General features: G+C 46.5%; 1 protein-coding gene across 1 annotated transcript in view; it reads left to right on the top strand.

Moving 5' to 3' along the window:
- Positions 1 to 19087, top strand: part of pik3r5 (phosphoinositide-3-kinase, regulatory subunit 5) — a 112821-nt gene that overhangs the window by 55842 nt on the left and 37892 nt on the right. Inside the window, exons 6-7 of the mRNA XM_078225988.1 lie at positions 13190 to 13259; positions 17439 to 17613. Of these exons, the coding sequence (XP_078082114.1) occupies positions 13190 to 13259; positions 17439 to 17613 (245 nt within the window). The remainder of the gene's footprint in view (positions 1 to 13189; positions 13260 to 17438; positions 17614 to 19087) is intronic.

Here is a 19087-nt window from a genome sequence, read left to right as displayed (position 1 = left end):
AGGATTCTCAGGGGGTTTGATAGGGTAGATGCTGGAAGGTTGGTCCCCTTTGTGGGAGAGTCTAGGACCAGACAGCATAATCTCAGAGTAAGGGTTTTCCCATTTGAGACTGAGAAGAGGAGGAATATCTTCTCTCGGAGGGCAGTGAATCTGTGGAATTCTTTAGAGGCTGGGTCATTAAGTGTGTTCAAGGATGAGATGGACAGATTTTTAATCCGTAAGGGAATCAAGGGTTATGGGGATAAGGCGGGAAAGTGGATTTGAGGATTATCACATCAGATCAGTCAGGAATTTCACAGTAACTTCACTGCAGTGTTAATGTAAGCCTACTTATGACACTAATAAAATAACCTTCAAATTGGAAAGGATCTCATTGAATGGCAGAGCAAATTTGATGGACTGAATGGCCTACTTCTGCTCTTATGTCCTATGGTCGTATTTACACAAATTGGTTGACTTATTCTGGTAACTTGGATATCCCCTTTTAGGATATTTACATGAGCTCATTTAAATGTCTGAGTGCATCGATTCAGTGGTCTTATCATTTGAATTTTTAAAAGGTTCTCAGAAAAACACATTCCGATGCTTGTGGTTATTTTCTACATCCATTGCCGCATGTTCTGACCACCTTTGTGACTCAGCTAAACAGAGTTGTATCAAATAGTTTTAGTCCAGCCGAGTTTCTCCAACAGTCGAATTACTTTTTGTGTTGGTCAATTTTATTGCTAAACAAAACATAAAGCAAATGAGCAGAGTTAAAGGAATTCAGCCTTCGTCAAACAGGCCATGTGCAATTTGTACTTTCACAAACGTCAAACCCAATTTATTTAACTCTGGGAGGTGAGGTCAGTAATTAAAGATAAGGATGAAACAACAAAGAGGTGGCGATATGTTCCATGGCGCCTGTGTTGACTCTTGGAAAGGCCTTTCTGATTAGTCCTTGCCCTTTCCACAGAACTACAATATTTTTCTCTTCAGTATTTATTCAATTCCCCGTTGTAAGTTATCATTGAATCTGTGTCCACCACCGCTTCAGGCAGCGCAGCCTAAATCACCGCCATCTGTTGTATATAAAAAAGTTCCATGCACTCCTCCTTAATTAACTCAAACTTCCCAAAATGTGTGTTGATTTTTTTTCTCTGATTATTGTTTCCGAAACCATGGTGATTGTCCCTTTAAGGATCAATCTGCAGTGTAAAGATCACATGACCAATCGGGGAGTAGGGTGGGGGAATCACCCTGTGAAACGTGGGCTTCTGTACTCGGAGACATCTCGGGAGCTGATTGCAGCCACAGGGCTGCAAGCCTCTGTGTAGTTTTAACCTGCAAATAAATAAGTTGTGTTTTCCCTAAACTGGTGAACAAGCATCTTGACAGTAACCTTACCCACCACTGATGTTAAAGTGACTGGCCTGTAGTTCCTGGGGGTATCTTTACACCCATTCTGGAACAATTCTCTAAATGACATTTCATCTGCCCGTTTCACCAGTCTGTCCATGACCCCTGAAATCTATTACTATCCTCCCCACTCTTTTATACGTTTGCAAGTTTGGTGTCATCTCCAAATTTTGACATTATGTCCCGTATGCTCAATTCCAGGTCAAAATGGATCCTGACATTGACCCCCTTGGGAACACTATTAATACTTCCCTTCGGTTTGAAAAACAACCATTTGTCTTCTTTCTGCTTTCTGTCCCTTGGCCAATTTCATATCCACACTGCCACTGCTTCCTGGATCCTCTTTTAGGTTTCAGTTTTGCTAACTAAAGGGTATTTCATCAAATACCTACTAAAAGTCCACATGTATTATCTTCATCCACCCACTCCATGAAAGAACTCAGTCACATTCATCAAACGTGGTTTCTCTTGAAGAAATCTCTGCTGATTTTCATTTATTAACCCGCATTTTTCCAAGTTTCAGTTAACTTTGTCTCTGACTATTGTCTCTGAAGGGTTTCCCACCATTGACATTAGGCTGCTTTGTTCAGTGAGTCACTTGTCCCTGTCTTGAACAAGAGTGTAACATTGACAGTTCCTCCAGCCCTCCGTTACTGCTCGAGAAGGATTGGACTTTCTTTTTCATTCATTCACAGAATGGGGCATTGCTGGTTTGTGCTCATTCTGAATTTCTCTTGAGGAGGTGTCGGTGAACCACCTTCTTAACTACGACTGAGTGGCTTGCCAGGCGTTTTCAGTGGGTGGTTAACCACATTGCAGTGGATTGGAGTCACATATAGGTCAGACTGTGCAACAACAGCAGATTTCCTTCCCTAGGGGGCATTAATGAATGAGTTGTGTTTTTACAACAGTTCAGCAGCTTGATGGTCACCATTGCTGATAACTAACTTTTTATTCTATCAGATTTCTCTTAATTCTTTTCAATTTCCCAGCTGCCATGTTAGGACTTGAGCTCATGTCTGTTGATCATTAGTCCAGGCCTCTGACTTACTCATCCGGTATCATAGTCACCGCATTAACTTAGGCCTAGTAATGATGGTGTAATAATTTCCACCCTCAGCCCCGAGGTAATTTTTCTACTTTGAGCATTGTCAATCATTTCAGTCCCTCTTTTTTATTTCTCTTTATCCTATCCAATGACTTTCGTGACTTTCTTAAAATTCATTTCAGGGGATGTTGGCTTTGCTGGCTATGCCAGCATTCATTCCCATTCCTAGTTGCCCGACAGAAAGTGGTAGTGCGCTACCTTCTTGAACCGCTGCAGTCCCCGAGTAGACCCACAGTGCTGTTAGGGATGGAATTCCAGGATTTTGACCCAGCGACAGTGAAGGAGCGGTGATATATTTCCGAGTCGGGATGGTGAGTGGCTTGGAGGGGGAGTTTCCAGGTGATGGCGTTTCCCAGGTACCTGCTGCTCTTGTCCTTTTAGATGGTCATGATCGTGGGTTTGGAAGGTGCTGCCTAAGGAGCCTTGGTGAGATTCTGCAGTGCGTCTTGTAGATGGTATACATGGCTGCCACTGTGCGTCGGTGGTGGAGGGATTGAATATTTGTGGAAGGGGTAGCAATCAGGCGAACTACTTTGTCCTGGATGGTTTCGAGCTTCTTTTGAAGACTCATTTCTTGCATCAGCAATTCTTCTGCTGATACAAGAAGGTTTCTTTTTCGGTCCCCTTGTCACCCCACCCTTTCTTTAATTGGCCTTTTACTATTTATATGTCGAGAGAAGACTTTGAGTTCCGTTTACGTATCCCACAGATCTATCGTAAAGCACTATATCTTCCTCATATTCCTTTTTTCAGAACCACTCTCCCACACCGACCCACATACTTTACCCCTCACCCCAACCCTCAACTCCATCCCAGACCTGCACCCCCCACCCCCGACCTGCACCCTTGACCTGCACAACCCCCCCTACCCCCAACCCGCACAACCCCCCACCCCCAACCCGCACAACCCCCCACCCCCAACCCGCACAACCCCCCACCCCCGACCTGCACAACCCCCCACCCCCGACCCACACACCCCCGACCCGCACAACCCCCCACCCCCGACCCGCACACCCCCGACCTGCACACCCTGACCTGCACGCCCCAACGTCCATCCTCTGCATCCCCGACCCGCACCCCCCCCCCCACCCCCCCCACCCCCCCCCCCCCCCCCCCCCCCCCACTTGTGACAGAAATAAATAAACTTTTTAAAAACTGCAATGTGCAGCCATTCTCTAAAAACAAATGTTTGTACAATCCTACTCGCTCCGGGTGCTAATTGCCGATTGATGCAGCGCAAATAAATGGTTTGCATCAAGGCTGTCCAACCTTTTCGCTCCAGGGGCCACACTGTAATTTTTCTTACTCAAGGGCCAAGGGTCAAATTTTGGAAAAGTGTCATTTGGCAAAACAACAAACTGAATTTTAGAAAAGGTTGAGGCCTCAGGGAAAGAAACGATTGCTGATCAAATGTACAGCAATGTGCCAGGAATAAATTAAGCAATAAAAATACCAGAATGTTGGAGTGTCGGCGTGTGCGGGCGGGAGTGCGTTGATGCATGCATGTGTACGTGTTGGTATGTGACAGCGAGAGTGAGTGAGGAAATTGCGACTGAGTATAAGACAAATTCACACTCACCCCCACCGCCACTCGGTCACTGGAAGGATGCACTTTCACAGACTTGATTATTGAACACAAAAGGCATTTATTTATTAAGAATTGTGTTGCAACCTCACAGCTGGATCTCAGTCTCAAAGCACCTCTTAGCTCAGGAACCTCTCGCGCCATGGCGTGATTTCACACCGAGTCCTGATTGATCCCACAAGACATGTGACTCTTATTCTATTGAGCTGCACTTCAAGGGGCAATCACCACATCCCTGCCCTTTTAAGTCCTTTACAAAATCTTCAAGAACTAATTCACACAGTGCTAACTACTAACTAAACGTTATGTACCTGAGTTGGACAATTATAAATTGAGTCTTTGGGGGAGGGGGTTCTGTTCCTTGTAGAGCAGCGTCATTCCATATTCTGAGATGCTTCCACAGGATCCATGTTAACAGGAACCGCAATGATGCGTACGTTTTCTGGCACAGGTGGTTCATCGCTATTTGCTTCCATGGAGACATCAGTTATGTGTATAACAGGTCGATCAGGTACTTCAGTGCTTACAGATTCAAACACATTTCTTGATGGCAACACTGACTGCATGGTGTCTCTCTACTCCTCAAGTGGTCCACACATTTACTCACGATCTGTTCCTCCACGTCCACTTGCTATGAAAGGGATCCGGTCTTAGAGGCAAAGAGTTTGGGGATCCAATGTGATCCACTGCTGATGTATACAGCTTCATTTACCATTGATGATCGTGTTGTGCTATGTGAATCATGGCTTTCTTTCTGACTGCATTGGCTGGCTTCTACCCTCTCAGCAAATTTGGAAACATGAGGCTCAGTCTCGTTCTGAGGCCACATTTCATGAGCAGCTCTGCTGGTGGAACTCCAGTTGGTGCATGTGGAATGGTGTGATCGCTGAGGAGGATTTGTGAGATTTTGGTCTCCGAGGTTCCTCTTGACAGTATCTTCAGGCCAGACTTGAAAGTTTGGATGGCTCTCTCAGCTAGTCCATTAGATGCTGGGTGGTAAGGTGCAGTTCCAATGTGTTTAATACCACTGGAGTGGTGAAGTTTTGGAACTCAGGACTTGTGAAGGTGGTTCCGTTGTCTGATGCCATGACATCAGCTGATCCGTGAGTAGAAAAGCATTGGCCTAATCTTCCGATGGTAGCGTATGATGTAGGCGACTTCACCTCAAAAATGTCCATCCATTTTGAACGTATCTCAAACATGAGCAAAAACATTGTGCTCAGGACTAGGCCAGCATTGTCAACATGGATTCGAACCAATGACCAGCCAGGTCATTCCCAAGATGGCAGTGGGGCTGTCGCAGGCAACCTTTGTTGCAGTTAACACTGTTGATGTGCTTGACTAGATTCTCGATATCAGCATCAATACCAGGCCACCACACGTAACTCCAGGCAAGCATCTTCATCTCAGACATGCCAGGATGAGTGCTGTGTAGAACATTGAGGAGCAGTTCTGTGTCTGGTATCGGAATGATTACTCTTGCTCCTCACAGTATGATGCCACTCTGACAACTCAATTCACTTTTCTGGGTAAAGAATGGTTTCATTTCCTCGGAAATTGGCTCATTTACTCATCTGATAATTATTATGTCTCTCACTTTGAACAGAAGGGGATCTTGACTGGTCCAGTTTCTGATCTGCTTCGCCGAGACTGGCAATGTGTCTAAATATTTAATGACATGATGATTTCTTGTGGTACTGGAGTACATGTGACACTTTCCTGCAAGGATAGTTGGCTCAGAGCGCCCGCATTCGCTATGTGTTCCAGGTCAGTGCTTGAACGTATATTCATAGGCGGACAGAGTTAATTCCCATCATTGAATTCTTGCTGAGGTGATCGACGGGATATCCTTATGTTCTTTAAAGAAACCCAAGAGCAGTTTGTGGTCAGAAAGAACGGTGAAGTGTCTACCGCATAAGCATTGGTGGAATTTCTTGCTGCCAAAGTCTACTGATAGTCATTCCTTCTCGATTTGGGAGCAGCCTTTTTGCACATATTCTTGACACAGACCCCATTGGCCTTTCCGAGCCGTTGTCCATCTCATGGGATAACACTGCACCAACACCATATGCAGAGGCATCACAGGTCAACATCAGTTCTTTAGATGGGTCGAAGTGCACTAACAGCATTGAACAATAGAGCAGTTGCTTCATTCTGTTGAAAGCTTCCTCCCGTGGAACATTCCAAGACCAACAATGGCATTTCTTTAGCAGGATATGCAAGGCAGCCAATACCATCAATGAGTTTGGTCAAAAAAACATCCCTAGTAGTTTACCATCCCCAAAAACAATTTGAGTTCAGTTGTGTTTGTGGGGTTAAGCGCCTCCTTTATCATAGGTGCGTGTACTTGGACAGGTCTTTTTGAGAACTGAACTGGCTGGATAATACCTAGTTCATAGCATCCTACAGTGCAGAAGAGGCCTTTTCGCCCATCAAGTCTGCACCGACACATTAGAAACACCTGAACTCCCACCTAATCCCATCTACCAGCACTTGGCCCGTAGCCTTGAATGTTATCATGGGCCAAGTGATAAACCAGGCCAGAGGGATTGGGCGAGGTATGAAATGAGTACTTTGCGTCAGTATTCACCAAAGAGAAGGACTTGGTGGATGATGAGTCTGGGAAAGGATGTGTAGATAGTTTGAGTCATGTTGAGATCAAAAAGGAGGAGGCATTGGGGTTCTTGAGAAACATTAAGGTAGACAAGTCCCTAGGGGCTGATGGGATATACCCCAGAATACTGAGAGAGGCAAGGGAGGAAATTGCTGGGGCCTTGAGAGAAATCTTTGTATCCTCACTGGCTACAGGGAAAGTCCCAGAGGATTGGAGAATAGCCAATGTTGTTCCTTTGTTTAAGAAGGGTAGCAAGAATAATCCAGGTAATTATAGGCCGGTGAGCCTTACATCAGTGATAGGGAAATTATTGGAGAGGATTTTTCGAGACAGGATTTATTCCCACTTGGAAATAATTGGACGTATTGGTGAGAGGCAACATGGTTTTGTGAAGGGGAGGTCGTGTCTCACGAACTTAATCGAGTTTTTCGAGGAAGTGACGAAGATGATTGATGAGGGTAGGGCAGTGGAGGTTGGCTACATGGACTTCAGTAAGGCCTTTGACAAGGTCCCTCATGGCAGATTGGTGCAGAAGGTGAAGTCGCATGGGATCAAAGGTGAGCTGGCAAGGTGGATACTAAACTGGCTCGGTCAAAGAAGACAGAGGGTAGCAGTGGAAAGGTGCGTTTCTGAATGGAGGGCTGTGACAAGTGGCGTCCCTCAGGGGTCAGTGCTGGGACCTTTGCTGTTTGTAATATATATAAATGATTTGGAGGAAAATGTAACTGGATTGATTAGTAAGTTTGCGGACGACTCAAAGGTTGGTGGGTTTGCGGATAGTGATGAGGACCATCAGAGGATATAGATCAGTTGGAGACTTGGGTGGAAAGATGGCAGATGGAGTTTAATCTGGACAAATGGGAGGTAATGCATTTTGGTAGGTCTAATACAGATAGGAAATATACAGTAACTGGCAGAACCCTTAAGAGTATTGATAGGCAAAGGGATCTGGGTGTACAACTACACAGGTCACTGAAAGTGGCAATGCAGGTGGTGAAGGTAGTCAAGAAGGTATACGGCATGCTTGCCTTCATCGGCTGGGGCATTGAGTTTAAAAATTGGCAAGTCATGTTGCAGCTTTATAGAATCTTAGTTAGGCCACACTTGGAATATAGTGTTCAATTCTGGTCGCCACACTACCAGAAGGGTGTGGAGGCTTTGGAGAGGATACAGAAAAGATTTACCAGGATGTTGCCTGGTATGGAGGGCATTAGCTTTGAGGAGAGGTTGGAGAAACTTGGTTTGTTCTCACTGGAGTGACAGAGGTTGAGGTGAGACCTGATAGAAGTCTACAAGATTATGAGAGGCATGGACAGAGTGGATAGTCAGAAGCTTTTTCTCAGGGTGGAAGAGTCAATTACTAGGGGGCATAGGTTTAAGGTGCGAGGGGCAAGGTTTAAAGGAAATGTACAAGGCAGATTTTTTACACAGAGTAGTGGGTGCCTGGAACTCGGTGCCAGGGGAGGTAGTGGAAGCGGATATGGTAGTGACTTTTAAGGGGCATCTTGACAAGAACATGAATAGGATGGGAATAGAGGGATATGGTCCCTGGAAGGGTAGAGGGTTTTAGTTAAGTCAGGCAGCATGGTTGGTGCAAGCTTGGAGGGCCGAAGGGCCTGTTTCTGTGCTTTAATTTTCCTTGTTCTTTATTCTTTTTAAAGGATGGGAGGCAACCCGCCTCTCCCACCCTCCCAGACAGGACATTCCAGACCGTCACCACCTTCTGTTTTTCCCCACATTCCCCCTAAATCTCCTGCCCCTCACCTTGAACCTATGTCCCCTCATGTCTGGGCCTTAGCTTCTTGGAATTACATTCGAGTGAGGTTCGACTACAACTCAAACTGCATTTTTGTTCACCTTCGTTCACCATGAGGAGTCCCAATTGGTCACATAGGCCATGTGACCTTTGCTCTGCTGTGTTGACCTTAAAGGGACAATCACCAAAACCACTCACTCCCACACATAAATAGAATTTTATTGAGAGCATCAAGTGCCCTCTAGATCCTTTGGCCGGAATTCTCCCATCCCGCCTACCACTGGAATTTTAGCGGGCGGGTTGCGGAGAATGTGAAACGCCATTGACGGTTGGGTGGGAATTTAGACCAGTGCGGCTGGAGAATTCCACCCATTAGATTTTGCTGTGGATCATTTGGAAGGTTCATCAGATTTCATTTTAACTCCCTTCATTGTGTAAGTGTGAACAATAATGCAGTTTGAGTCATAGCTGAACCTCACTTGAATGTAATCCCAAAAGCTGAGGCCCATTCACGGCCACATAGCTGTCGTGTCGAAAAGAGTACTTTGAGTCTTAATTTAAATATTTAAAATGGGAAGCAGAAGTGAAAACTTCCAAGCAATAGAAATCAGAACATGTCGACAATTTCTGTCAATGGATAAACAATAACGTAATGTTTCGGGGAATTTGAAGCTAATTTTGCTATTCCTGCAACAGAAAAATTGCTTCTGTTTTGTTCCTCTTGCCCTTCAGATAACATCTTGGCTGAGTTTGTTCAAAATGCACGACAACATTTTTGTTTCTGGTTTTGACATTTTTGAGATTCTCGCTCCAATTGGGGTGCTGGAATTATTATCTGAGGAATGCAACTTATCGGGGTTCAATACTGTAAATTGTACAATTAGACTTAAATCCTGGATTATTTGCTCTCAGTAAGAAGTCTCACAACACCAGGTTAAAGTCCAACAGGTTTATTTGGTAGCAAATACCATAAGCTTTCGGAGCGCTGCTCCTTCGTCAGATGGAGTGGAAATGTGCTCTCAAACAGTGCACAGAGACACAAAATCAAGTTGCAGAATACTAATTAGAGTGCGAATGCCTACAGCCAGCCAGGTCTTAAAGGTACAGACAATGTGGGTGGAGGGAGCATTAAACACAGGTTAAAGAGATATGTATTGTCTCCAGACAGAACAGCTAGTGAGATTCTGCAAGTCCAGGGGGCAAGCTGTGGGGGTTACTGATAGTGTGACATAAACCCAAGATCCCGGTTTAGGCCGTCCTCATGTGTGCGGAACTTGGCTACCAGTTTCTGCTCAGCGACTCTGCGCTGTCGTGTGTCGTGAAGGCCACCTTGGGGAACGCTTACCTGAAGATCCAAGGCTGAGTGCCCGTGACTGCTGAAGTGCTCCCCCACAGGAAGAGAACAGTCTTGCCTGGTGATTGTCAAGCGGTGTTCATTCATCCGTTGTCGTAGCGTCTGCATGGTTTCCCCAGGGGAAACTGTGGGGGAGCATTTCAGCAGTCACAGGCACTCAGCCTTGGACCTTCAGGTAAGCGTTCTCCAAGGCGGCCTTCACGACACACGACAGCGCAGAGTTGCTGAGCAGAAACTGATAGCCAAGTTCCGCACACATGAGGACGGCCTAAACCGGGATGTTGGATTTATGTCACATTATCAGTAACCCCCACAGCTTGCCTCCTGGGCTTGCAGAATCTCACTAGCTGTTCTGTCTGGAGACAATACACATCTCTTTAACCTGTGTTTAATGCTCCCTCCACACACATTGCCTGTACCTTTAAGACCTGCTGGTTGTAGGGATTCGCATTCTAATTAGTATTCTGTAACTTGATTTTGTGTCTCTGTGCACTGTTTGAGAGCACATTTCCACTCCATCTGACGAAGGAGCAGCGCTCCGAAAGCTTATGGTATTTGCTACCAAATAAACCTGTTGGACTTTGACCTGGTGTTGTGAGACTTCTTACTGTGTTTACCCCAGTCCAACGCCGGCATCTCCACATTATTTGCTCTCAGCATCGGAGAAAAACGTCTCTGAGGCTTGCTTTCTTGAAGTGTTCAAAGGATCTTACAGCAATGAAGGAGGCCATTCAGCCCATTGTGTTTCTGCTGGTTTTTTACAACAGACATCCAATTAGTCTTCATTATCATTACTCATTCGTGGTATGTGGGCATCGCTGGCTAGGCCAGCATTTATTGGCCATCGTTAATTGCCATTCAGAAGGTGGTGGTGAGCTGCCTTCGTGAAGCGCTGCAGTCCGTGTGGTGTAAGTGCACCCACAGTGCTGTTGGGGAGGGAGTTCTGTGATTCCCAGTCACTGTCTCACCGTTCTGTTCTAACCCCACAACCTACAAATTTTTACTTTCAATGTACATATCCAAAATTCCCTAGAGAAAGCTACGTTTATGTCTGCTTCCTCTATCCTTTCAGATACTGCACTCCAGATGATAACAACCCGCTGTGTAAAACTAAATTTCCTCACCTTCCCCTGGCTCTTTATCTTCAGTCTGTGTTCTCTGGTTGTCGACCCTCCTATCAGCAGAACATTTCTCCCCATTGACCCCTTAAACCCCTTCATAATATTGAACACTCTGTAAAATCTCCCCAGAACCTTCCCTGTTCCAGGATGTATTTGACCAATGGTATATTTTGTCCATATAGCTTGCAAGAAAGAATACCTTTCACTGTATACTAATACATGTGACAATAATAAATCAAATCAAATAAAGAAGCTCAGCTTCACTACTTTCTTCACACAGTTGAAGTCCGTCAGTTACCTGTTATTTGTGAATTCTCTTGATATTGAAATGAAGGAAAGGAAGACTATAATAGTACACATTGTACAGCTTCTGCTGGACAATGCAGAGTTACAGCGTTGTACAAGAATTGTGACTCTGCAAAATTGGCTTTATCATTGGGAATGTGAACTAATCATCAAGTTCAAAATTAACTGAATAAACTTGAGGTTTGAGTTTTTGAAAAACAGGACACAACCTTACCGGGGTTTTTCTCAGCTTGGCTGTTTCACTAAAATCTTCATATCGATCATTCAACCGTCAGTCGACAGAAACTGCTTCACTGCCTCACTTTCTGAAACTCTCACTTTGATGCTGTTTCCATTGAACCCGTCATTGGCCACATGTTTAAAGGAAACCCAATTCAGTCAATTGATGTGTCCCCGATGGGATGACCATTGAAGCCAGTACAAAGCACTGTCATCCTTCTAATTGATTGAAATGTGTCTGCTTAATTATATCCAAAAAGGACCATTTCAAAATTGTGGCGGCTGTTTCAGGAATATGTCTGCTCTGTTTTAATTTAGACTGTTTTCAAAGTGGGCGCAGAACTCCAGAAAGTGATTTCAGGCTGGCCAATGGCCTACTAATGGGCAGCCGGTGTGAATCGCGGCCTGGGAAAGGCTCGGTGCTGCTGGGAGAGCAGGAAGAGGGTGGGAGCTGAGAAAAGGGAGGGTGCCAGCTGATTCGTCTGATCCATAGAATCCCTACAGTGCAGAAGGAGGTCGTTCAGCCCATCGAGTCTGCACCAACTCTGCAAAAGAGTATCTTACCCACCCCCCCATCCCTGTAACCCTGCGCATTTACCATGGCTAATCCACCTAACCTGCACATCATTTCATAGTTTCATTGGATCCCTACAGTGCAGAAGGAGGCCATTTGGGCCATTGAGACCATACCAACAACAACCCCACCCAGACCCTATCCTTGTAACCCTACGTATTTACCATTCCCCCCCCCCCCCCCCCAAATTACCAAGGGGACTCCACACAGACAGTGACACAAGCCGGGAATTGAACCCAGGTCCTTGGCGCTGTGAGGCAGCAGTGCTAGCCACTGTGCCACTGTGGTGAACCATAGATGGTTACCACTATGGGTACTGAACCATAGATGGTTATCACTATGGGTACTTGTACATATGTTACTCTTGTTACTGTTGGGGTTAGGGTTGGGGTGTTCCACCTGTTAGCATTGTTCTCTGGTACACTCCGGTTGGCTCCGCCTTCTTATAGGAGTATAAAGGTCACTGCCACTTCCTAGTGACCCTTAGTCTGGGATAGTATTGTTAAGCAGTGTGCTCTATTCTTGTTGCGAATAAAAGCCTTTATTCCCGGGTACGATCCAGCCTCCCGAGTGATTTAATCGCGCATCAGCCACCGTGCTGAATCTGCTACCTCAATGGAACAGCCACTGCAGAGCTGTCTCAGGTGCTACAGATCTGTAAAACAAAATAAATTGCAATGGAAGAACATTGCAAGCAGCTATCTAGGAAGCACATTCAATCACAAACTTCATTCCCCAGACACATTTAAAAAAAATGTTATTTCAGTTTATCTCTCTCTCTGGATCGAGGTTGCAACTAAACATAAAGTCCGCCTGGCCATTCGGCCCACTCGCCAGCTGGAAAGGCAGATGGGCCGTGTAAAATTGTGTTCAGTTGGCCCCCTAATGGGCTAAATTGCCGTCTTGATTTTCGGCCAGCACGCTTCCAACTCTCTCGCGCTCCTGCCGACCAAAATATTGCGCGAGAGCATGACAAGGTTAGGATGACATCATCTCCGCAATCTCACGCACTTTCGGGTCAGGTGCGAGCTTGCCTGACCAACATAACATTCTGGCCAATGTTAGCATCTTCCCAATTGCCAATCATTGTTGTCTGAAGGATGAATTGATCTCAAAAAATGTAACTCGTATTAACAGATTGTTTCACCTTGCAGGGATCTCGTTTCAGAGGTTGGTGAGAGCAGAACAAGGATTAACAACCAAAAATCTTCAAAACAAAACCATGTAAGGATCAGATAAGTTGAGAAATGTTCCTATTTTGCTATCAATTCAGATGATAGTCAAGCCTATTGGTAATACATTATCTGACACCATTTCATGCAACATGCTGCAGATTTCTATTCTTGCATATTATAGCAAGCCATCTAGTTTGTGTCGAATCATAGAATCCCGACAGTGCAGGAGGAGACCATTCAGCCCATCGAGTGTGCATCGACTCTCTGACAGAGCATCCCACCCAACCCCATCCCTCCACCCCATCCCTGCAACCCCTCACATTTATCCTGTTAATTCCCTAACCTAGACATCTTTGGACACTAAGGGGCAGTTTACTATGGCCAATCCACCTAACCTGCACATTTTAAAAGTATACAAAACAAGTTCCTGGAGTTCGAGTACATGTTGCCTTATGAATGGATCTGCATGATAATGAATCATTTTCCCCACTTCTATCATATGTATTTAGAAAAAATGAGAACCTTAATTTGTATTGTACCAGGGGGCATCTCTCAAAGGTGGCTCACAGCGCATCACATACATTGTAAAGAAATGCAGCCACTGTTGTTACGGGCGGCACTGCTGCTTCACAGCGCCAGGGACCTGAGTTTGATTCCCGGCTTGGGTCACTGTTTGTGCGGAGTCTGCACATTCTCCCCGTGTCTGTGTGGTTTTCCTCTGGGTGCTCCGGTTTCCTCCCACAATCCAAAGACGTGCTGGTTCTGTGCATTGGCCATGCTAACTTCTCCCTCAGTGTACCCGAACAGGCGCCGGAGTGTGGCGACTAGGGGATTTTCACCGTAACTTCATTGCAGTGTTAATATAAGCCCAACTTGCGACACTGATAAATAAATAATTTTGCCGCATTCAGCACTGGCGTGAAACCCCGTTGTGATCCTCCCAGCCACCGCGCCCCTAACGTAACACCAATCAATACACTTTAAAGATGAAGCTGGCAGAACCTGTTGTGGACAGGAATGTCCCACGACAGAAATGAGATGACTAGGAATGAGTTGACTAGTTCATCCGGAATTACAGGGCAAGGACACTGAGATCTCACTGTTATCTCTAACATCGTCTAAACCACCAGAAACAAGCAAATACTTTATTCAAAGGACTCCGACGCTGTTACATGAGCCTGACTTTTTTTCATTTTGTTTGAACCAGCGAGGTATTAAATGTCTGTTTAAAGAATAACTGTGGGCCTGGAATGTTTTGCGTTGTGATATTGTTGGCCACGTTATGTTTGGCACTGTTCTTCACTGGAATTTGCTTTGCGATTCAACGCCCTTGGATCTGCCCATGCCCCTCATTTGCACTTTAAAAGGTGAATGGAAATTCTGGACCTTACAAATTACCAAGGGGACGGTAACTCCACTTGGGGGTTTCAGTGAGAGACGGCGCGATAAAGCTCTTGCAGAATTTCAGGGCCAGCACTGTGCATGATTGGAAATTGTCTCAACCCTGCCACCTACTGGTGATGAGCTGCAATTCTTTTTGTTCTGGAAGTATTCGCCAAGGACTGGCAGTTTCTGTGCAGGGAGAAAGTGAGTTATTGGGCTGCTGGATGTGTCGCCTGAGGCAGTTGGGTACTGACCTGCATGCTGGTTCCCCATTCCTTTCTGCCCCTGGGCCATTTACCTAGAAGCGGGAATGAGGGTGCGGGAGGGGCTGTGGAGGGGAGCGGTGAGGAGGGGGTGGTGAGTCGGGCAACAGCAAGTAGCCCACTGAAGTAATGAATGGTCTATTGAAGGAATAGGCCATTCATTACTACAATGGGCTACCTGACCACCCCTCTGCAGCCCCGTTCCCCCCCCCCCCCCCCCCCCGAACATACACAATGGTGGCCTGGCTGCAAAGGCCTTTATTTGTTTTAAATCTTAAGTTTTGGAGACAGATTATCTCCATTTTCGGATTTTTTGAGTTCATTCACGGGATGTGGGCGTCATTGGCTGGGTCGGTGTTATTTATTACCCATCCCTATTTGCCCTTAAATTCAGTGGCTTGCTCGGCATTTCAGAGGGCAGTTAGGAGTCAACCCTATTGGATCTGGATTTACCTATCGGCCAGACTGGGGAAGGATGGCAGATTTCCTTCCCTAAAGGGCACTGGTTAACCAGATGCCCTCCCCCTCACCTACTACAACCCCCCTGTTGATACTCTCAAGCTCGGGGGCCTCCTTATTGGCCCATTGACTTCAAGAGTCCACCTGCTGTCCTTCATTGAATGGCGAGTCCTCCCTCTGGCCACTTATTGGCTAAATCAGGGGAAGTTGCAGAGCATTGACTGATTTCCAAACAGTGTGACCTTCTGATGCCATTTGAGCCAGACTGGGATACACAGGAAAATTGCACTGATGGTTCCAGGTCTGTGACCCTTTTACCAGCTGTGTTCTAGTGCAAGATCACAGACCTGAAATGTTAACTCTGTCTCACTCTCACCAACGCTGCCAAGCCGCCTGTGCATTTTCTGTTTTCATTTCAGCTTTCCAGCACCCTCAGTATTTTGCTATTTGCATGTTTCTTCTTTTATTCAGGAAGCGATGTCCTTGTGTAAGTTACACCTCCATGCAAATCAGCAAAAGGAAAATGATTATGGCCTGGAAACAAGCTGTAAGGCTTTAACTGAACAACTCAATTTTTCCACTGGAATTTCAAACCGCCTCAATTATCCAGTGCGGTTTTAATTCAAGTGTTAGTTCCTATTTTCGCCAAATAATGTATTGATTTGTGTCAGAAGAAAGCACATTTCTTACTAAATCTCTGACAGCTAATACAATTGTGCGAGGGAGCTGAGGCAAGTTAAGGTGGCACGGTAGCACAATGCTTAGCACTGCTGCCTCACAACACCAGGGACCCAAGCTTGATCTCTGGCTTGGGTCACTGTCTGTGTGGAGTCTGCACATTCTCCCCGTGTCTGCGTGGGTTTCCTCCCACAGTCCAAAGATGTGCGGGTTGGGTGGATTGGCCATGCTAAATTGCCCCTTAGTGCCAGGGGGACTAGCTAGGGTAAATACATGGGGTTACGGGGATAGGGCCTGTGTGGGATTGTGTTGGGTGCAGACTCGATGGGCCAAATGGCCTCGTTCTGCACTGTAGGATCCTATGATTCTAAGAAATAATTGCATATTTTATTCCAATTTTAGTTTTATTCTATGAGAAAAGTACTTATTTTTGTCTGCTCTTTAAGTAGGAGACTATCAGTGCTGACGAATGGAGCATTTTCCCGTCAGACACTCAGTTCATAGATTCATAGAATCCCTATAGTACAGAAGGAGGCCATTCGGCCCATCGAGTCTGTACTGACCACAATCCCACCCAGGCCCTATTCCCATAACCCCACACATTTACCCTGCTAATCCCCCTGACACTAGGGTCAATTTAGCACGGCCAATCATCCTAACCTACACATCCTTTGGACTCCTGCATCACTCATTAATCTCCCAATGGTGGGGGTGTCCAGAACCAGGGGGTCACAGTCTGAGGATACGGGGTAAACGATTTAAGACAGAGATGAGGAGAAATTTCTTCACCCAGAGAGTGGTGAGCCTGTGGAATTCACTACCACAGGAAGTAGTTGAGGCCAAAACATTGAATGTTTTTCAAGAAGCAGTTAGATAAAGCTCTTTGGGCAAAGGGGATCAAAGGATATGGGGGAAGGCAGGATCAGGCTATTGAGTTGGATGATCAGCCATGACCATATTGAATGGTGGAACAAGCTCGAAGGGTTGAATGATCTCCTCCTGCTCCTATTTTCTACATCCATGTTTAATTCCCTCCACCAGATTTTTTATTCAACTCTGAACAATTTTAACGGTTGTCCTGATCTGAACTGTTTTCCATCTCCTGAGTTTGATAATTCAGGGTTGGGCAACAGCGATACGAGGTCACCTGGTTGAAGACTGCCCAAGTGAATTAAATGTAACAGTTTTAAGCCATCTGAACTGGGTCACAAACAGTGTTTCAGTGGTTAAAACGGCAGAATGTTGACCCATGGTGGCACCCAGTCCCCAGAGAGCCAGATTTTATGATATCGTTCCCCGTGAGTAAACAGCTGGTGGAATGAAATTTATTGCTGGGATGAAGTAAAGCAGCCTGAATTTGTCCTTTAAGTGCTTTGTTGTAACAACAGTTGAATTTGTACCCATGACCTTACACGTGCTTATCTTTGTCCCTCTCTCTGTTCCAGTACGGTGCTTTTACTTAATTCTGCCGAGGTATCCAGTGAATTTGTGGAAGTTGCCGAGAAGATCAGCAACAACAAGCAGTCTCTGGGAACCTCTCACATCACCCTGGTGAAGCATATGTACCAGGCGGTCTTTGGTGCCAAGTACAGTTTGAGTGATATTCAAAGTGCTCTTGAGGTAAAGAACCTTCCAGTTAATACCAGTGAATGTTTAATGATTTATATCTGAAGATCATGGAATAAGAGGGAAAGTGTTCGGAGGGATTTGGTGCTGACTGAGTGATGGGAAGCAGGGGGTAAAGGTGCCTGGTTGTTTTTCAGATCAGGGGAAGGTATCCAGTGGGAGCCTTCCGGGGGGGGGTCCGTTCCAGTCTCCCCGGGGGGATCCGTTCCAGTCTCCCCAGGAGGGGGATCTGTTCCAGTCTCCCCGGGGGGTCCGTTCCAGTCTCCCCGGGGGGGTCCGTTCCAGTCTCCCCGGGGGGGTCCGTTCCAGTCTCCCCGGGGGGGTCCGTTCCAGTCTCCCCGGGGGGTCCGTTCCAGTCTCCCCGAGGGGGTCCGTTCCAGTCTCTCCAGGGGGTCCATTGCAGTCTCCCTGGGGGGTCCGTTCCAGTCTCCCCGGGAGGGTCCGTTCCAGTCTCCCCGGGGGGTGGGGGGGGGTCCATTCCAGTCTCCCCGGGGTCCCGTGGTCAGCCAGGCACATTGGTAAAATTTGAAAACTGCTGCAGAGCTGCTTGTCCAATCAGAGGCAGTTGGACAAGATTAGAAAGCGGAGTGATGAAAAGGGAGGGCCTCGGATTGGAACTGGAGTGGGCGTTGGAGCAATGGGAGGGCTGGTCCCGAGTGAGCCTCAGAGTGGAGGGTGGGTGGGGGTGTGGGGGCTGGGGTGGGGGGGGGGGGTGCGGGGCATCCAGAGTGGGCCTTGGAGCAGGTGGCCAGAATAGGACTCCGAGTGAGAGAAAGAGGGCTGATTTTGTGTGAGGGAGGAGGGTGAATGAGTGTGAGAGAGGGAGTGAGTGTATGAGAGAAGGGGTAAAGTGTCTCTCTCAGAGAAGGGTGAATATGTGAGGAGAGTGAATGTGTGTGGAGGTATCAGGAAGGTGGTGTGTGTGTGTGAGAGAGGGGGAGAGATGGGTGAGTGTGTGTGTGTGTGAGGGGGGGGACAGAGGGGTGAGTGTGTGTGACGGGGACAGGGGGGGGAGTGTGTGTGTGAGGGGGAGAGAGGGGTGAGCGTGTGTGTGTGTGTGAGGGGGGGACAGAGGGGTGTGTGTGTGAGGGGGGACAGAGGGGTGAGGGGGGACAGGGGTGAGTGTGTGTGAGGGGGGAGAGAGGAGTGAGTGTGTGTGTGTGAGGGGGGACAGAGGGGTGAGTGTGTGTGAGAGAGAGGGGGGGAGAAAGGTTTTAGTCTCCGATATGATAATCAGCTTTCCTGCGTCACTCCTCCCAACAAAAATGATGAAAGCTAAAACTTAAATATGTTTTTCTGAAGAGAACATTTTAGATTTTCTATTCCTAAAGTGGATAGTACTTCCAGAGATTAATATGAAGGAGCCACGTAGCCGGCGATTGTATTTGTGACTGTGTGTGCCTCTTCCAAATTCATAATATCTGCATAAATAGAGTGAGAATAGACTTGTTTACATTTGATTTCTGTT

Source organism: Mustelus asterias, chromosome 12 (assembly GCF_964213995.1).
Source record: "Mustelus asterias chromosome 12, sMusAst1.hap1.1, whole genome shotgun sequence".
Lineage (NCBI taxonomy): Eukaryota > Metazoa > Chordata > Chondrichthyes > Carcharhiniformes > Triakidae > Mustelus > Mustelus asterias.
This window is presented reverse-complemented; position numbering and strand designations above follow the sequence as displayed.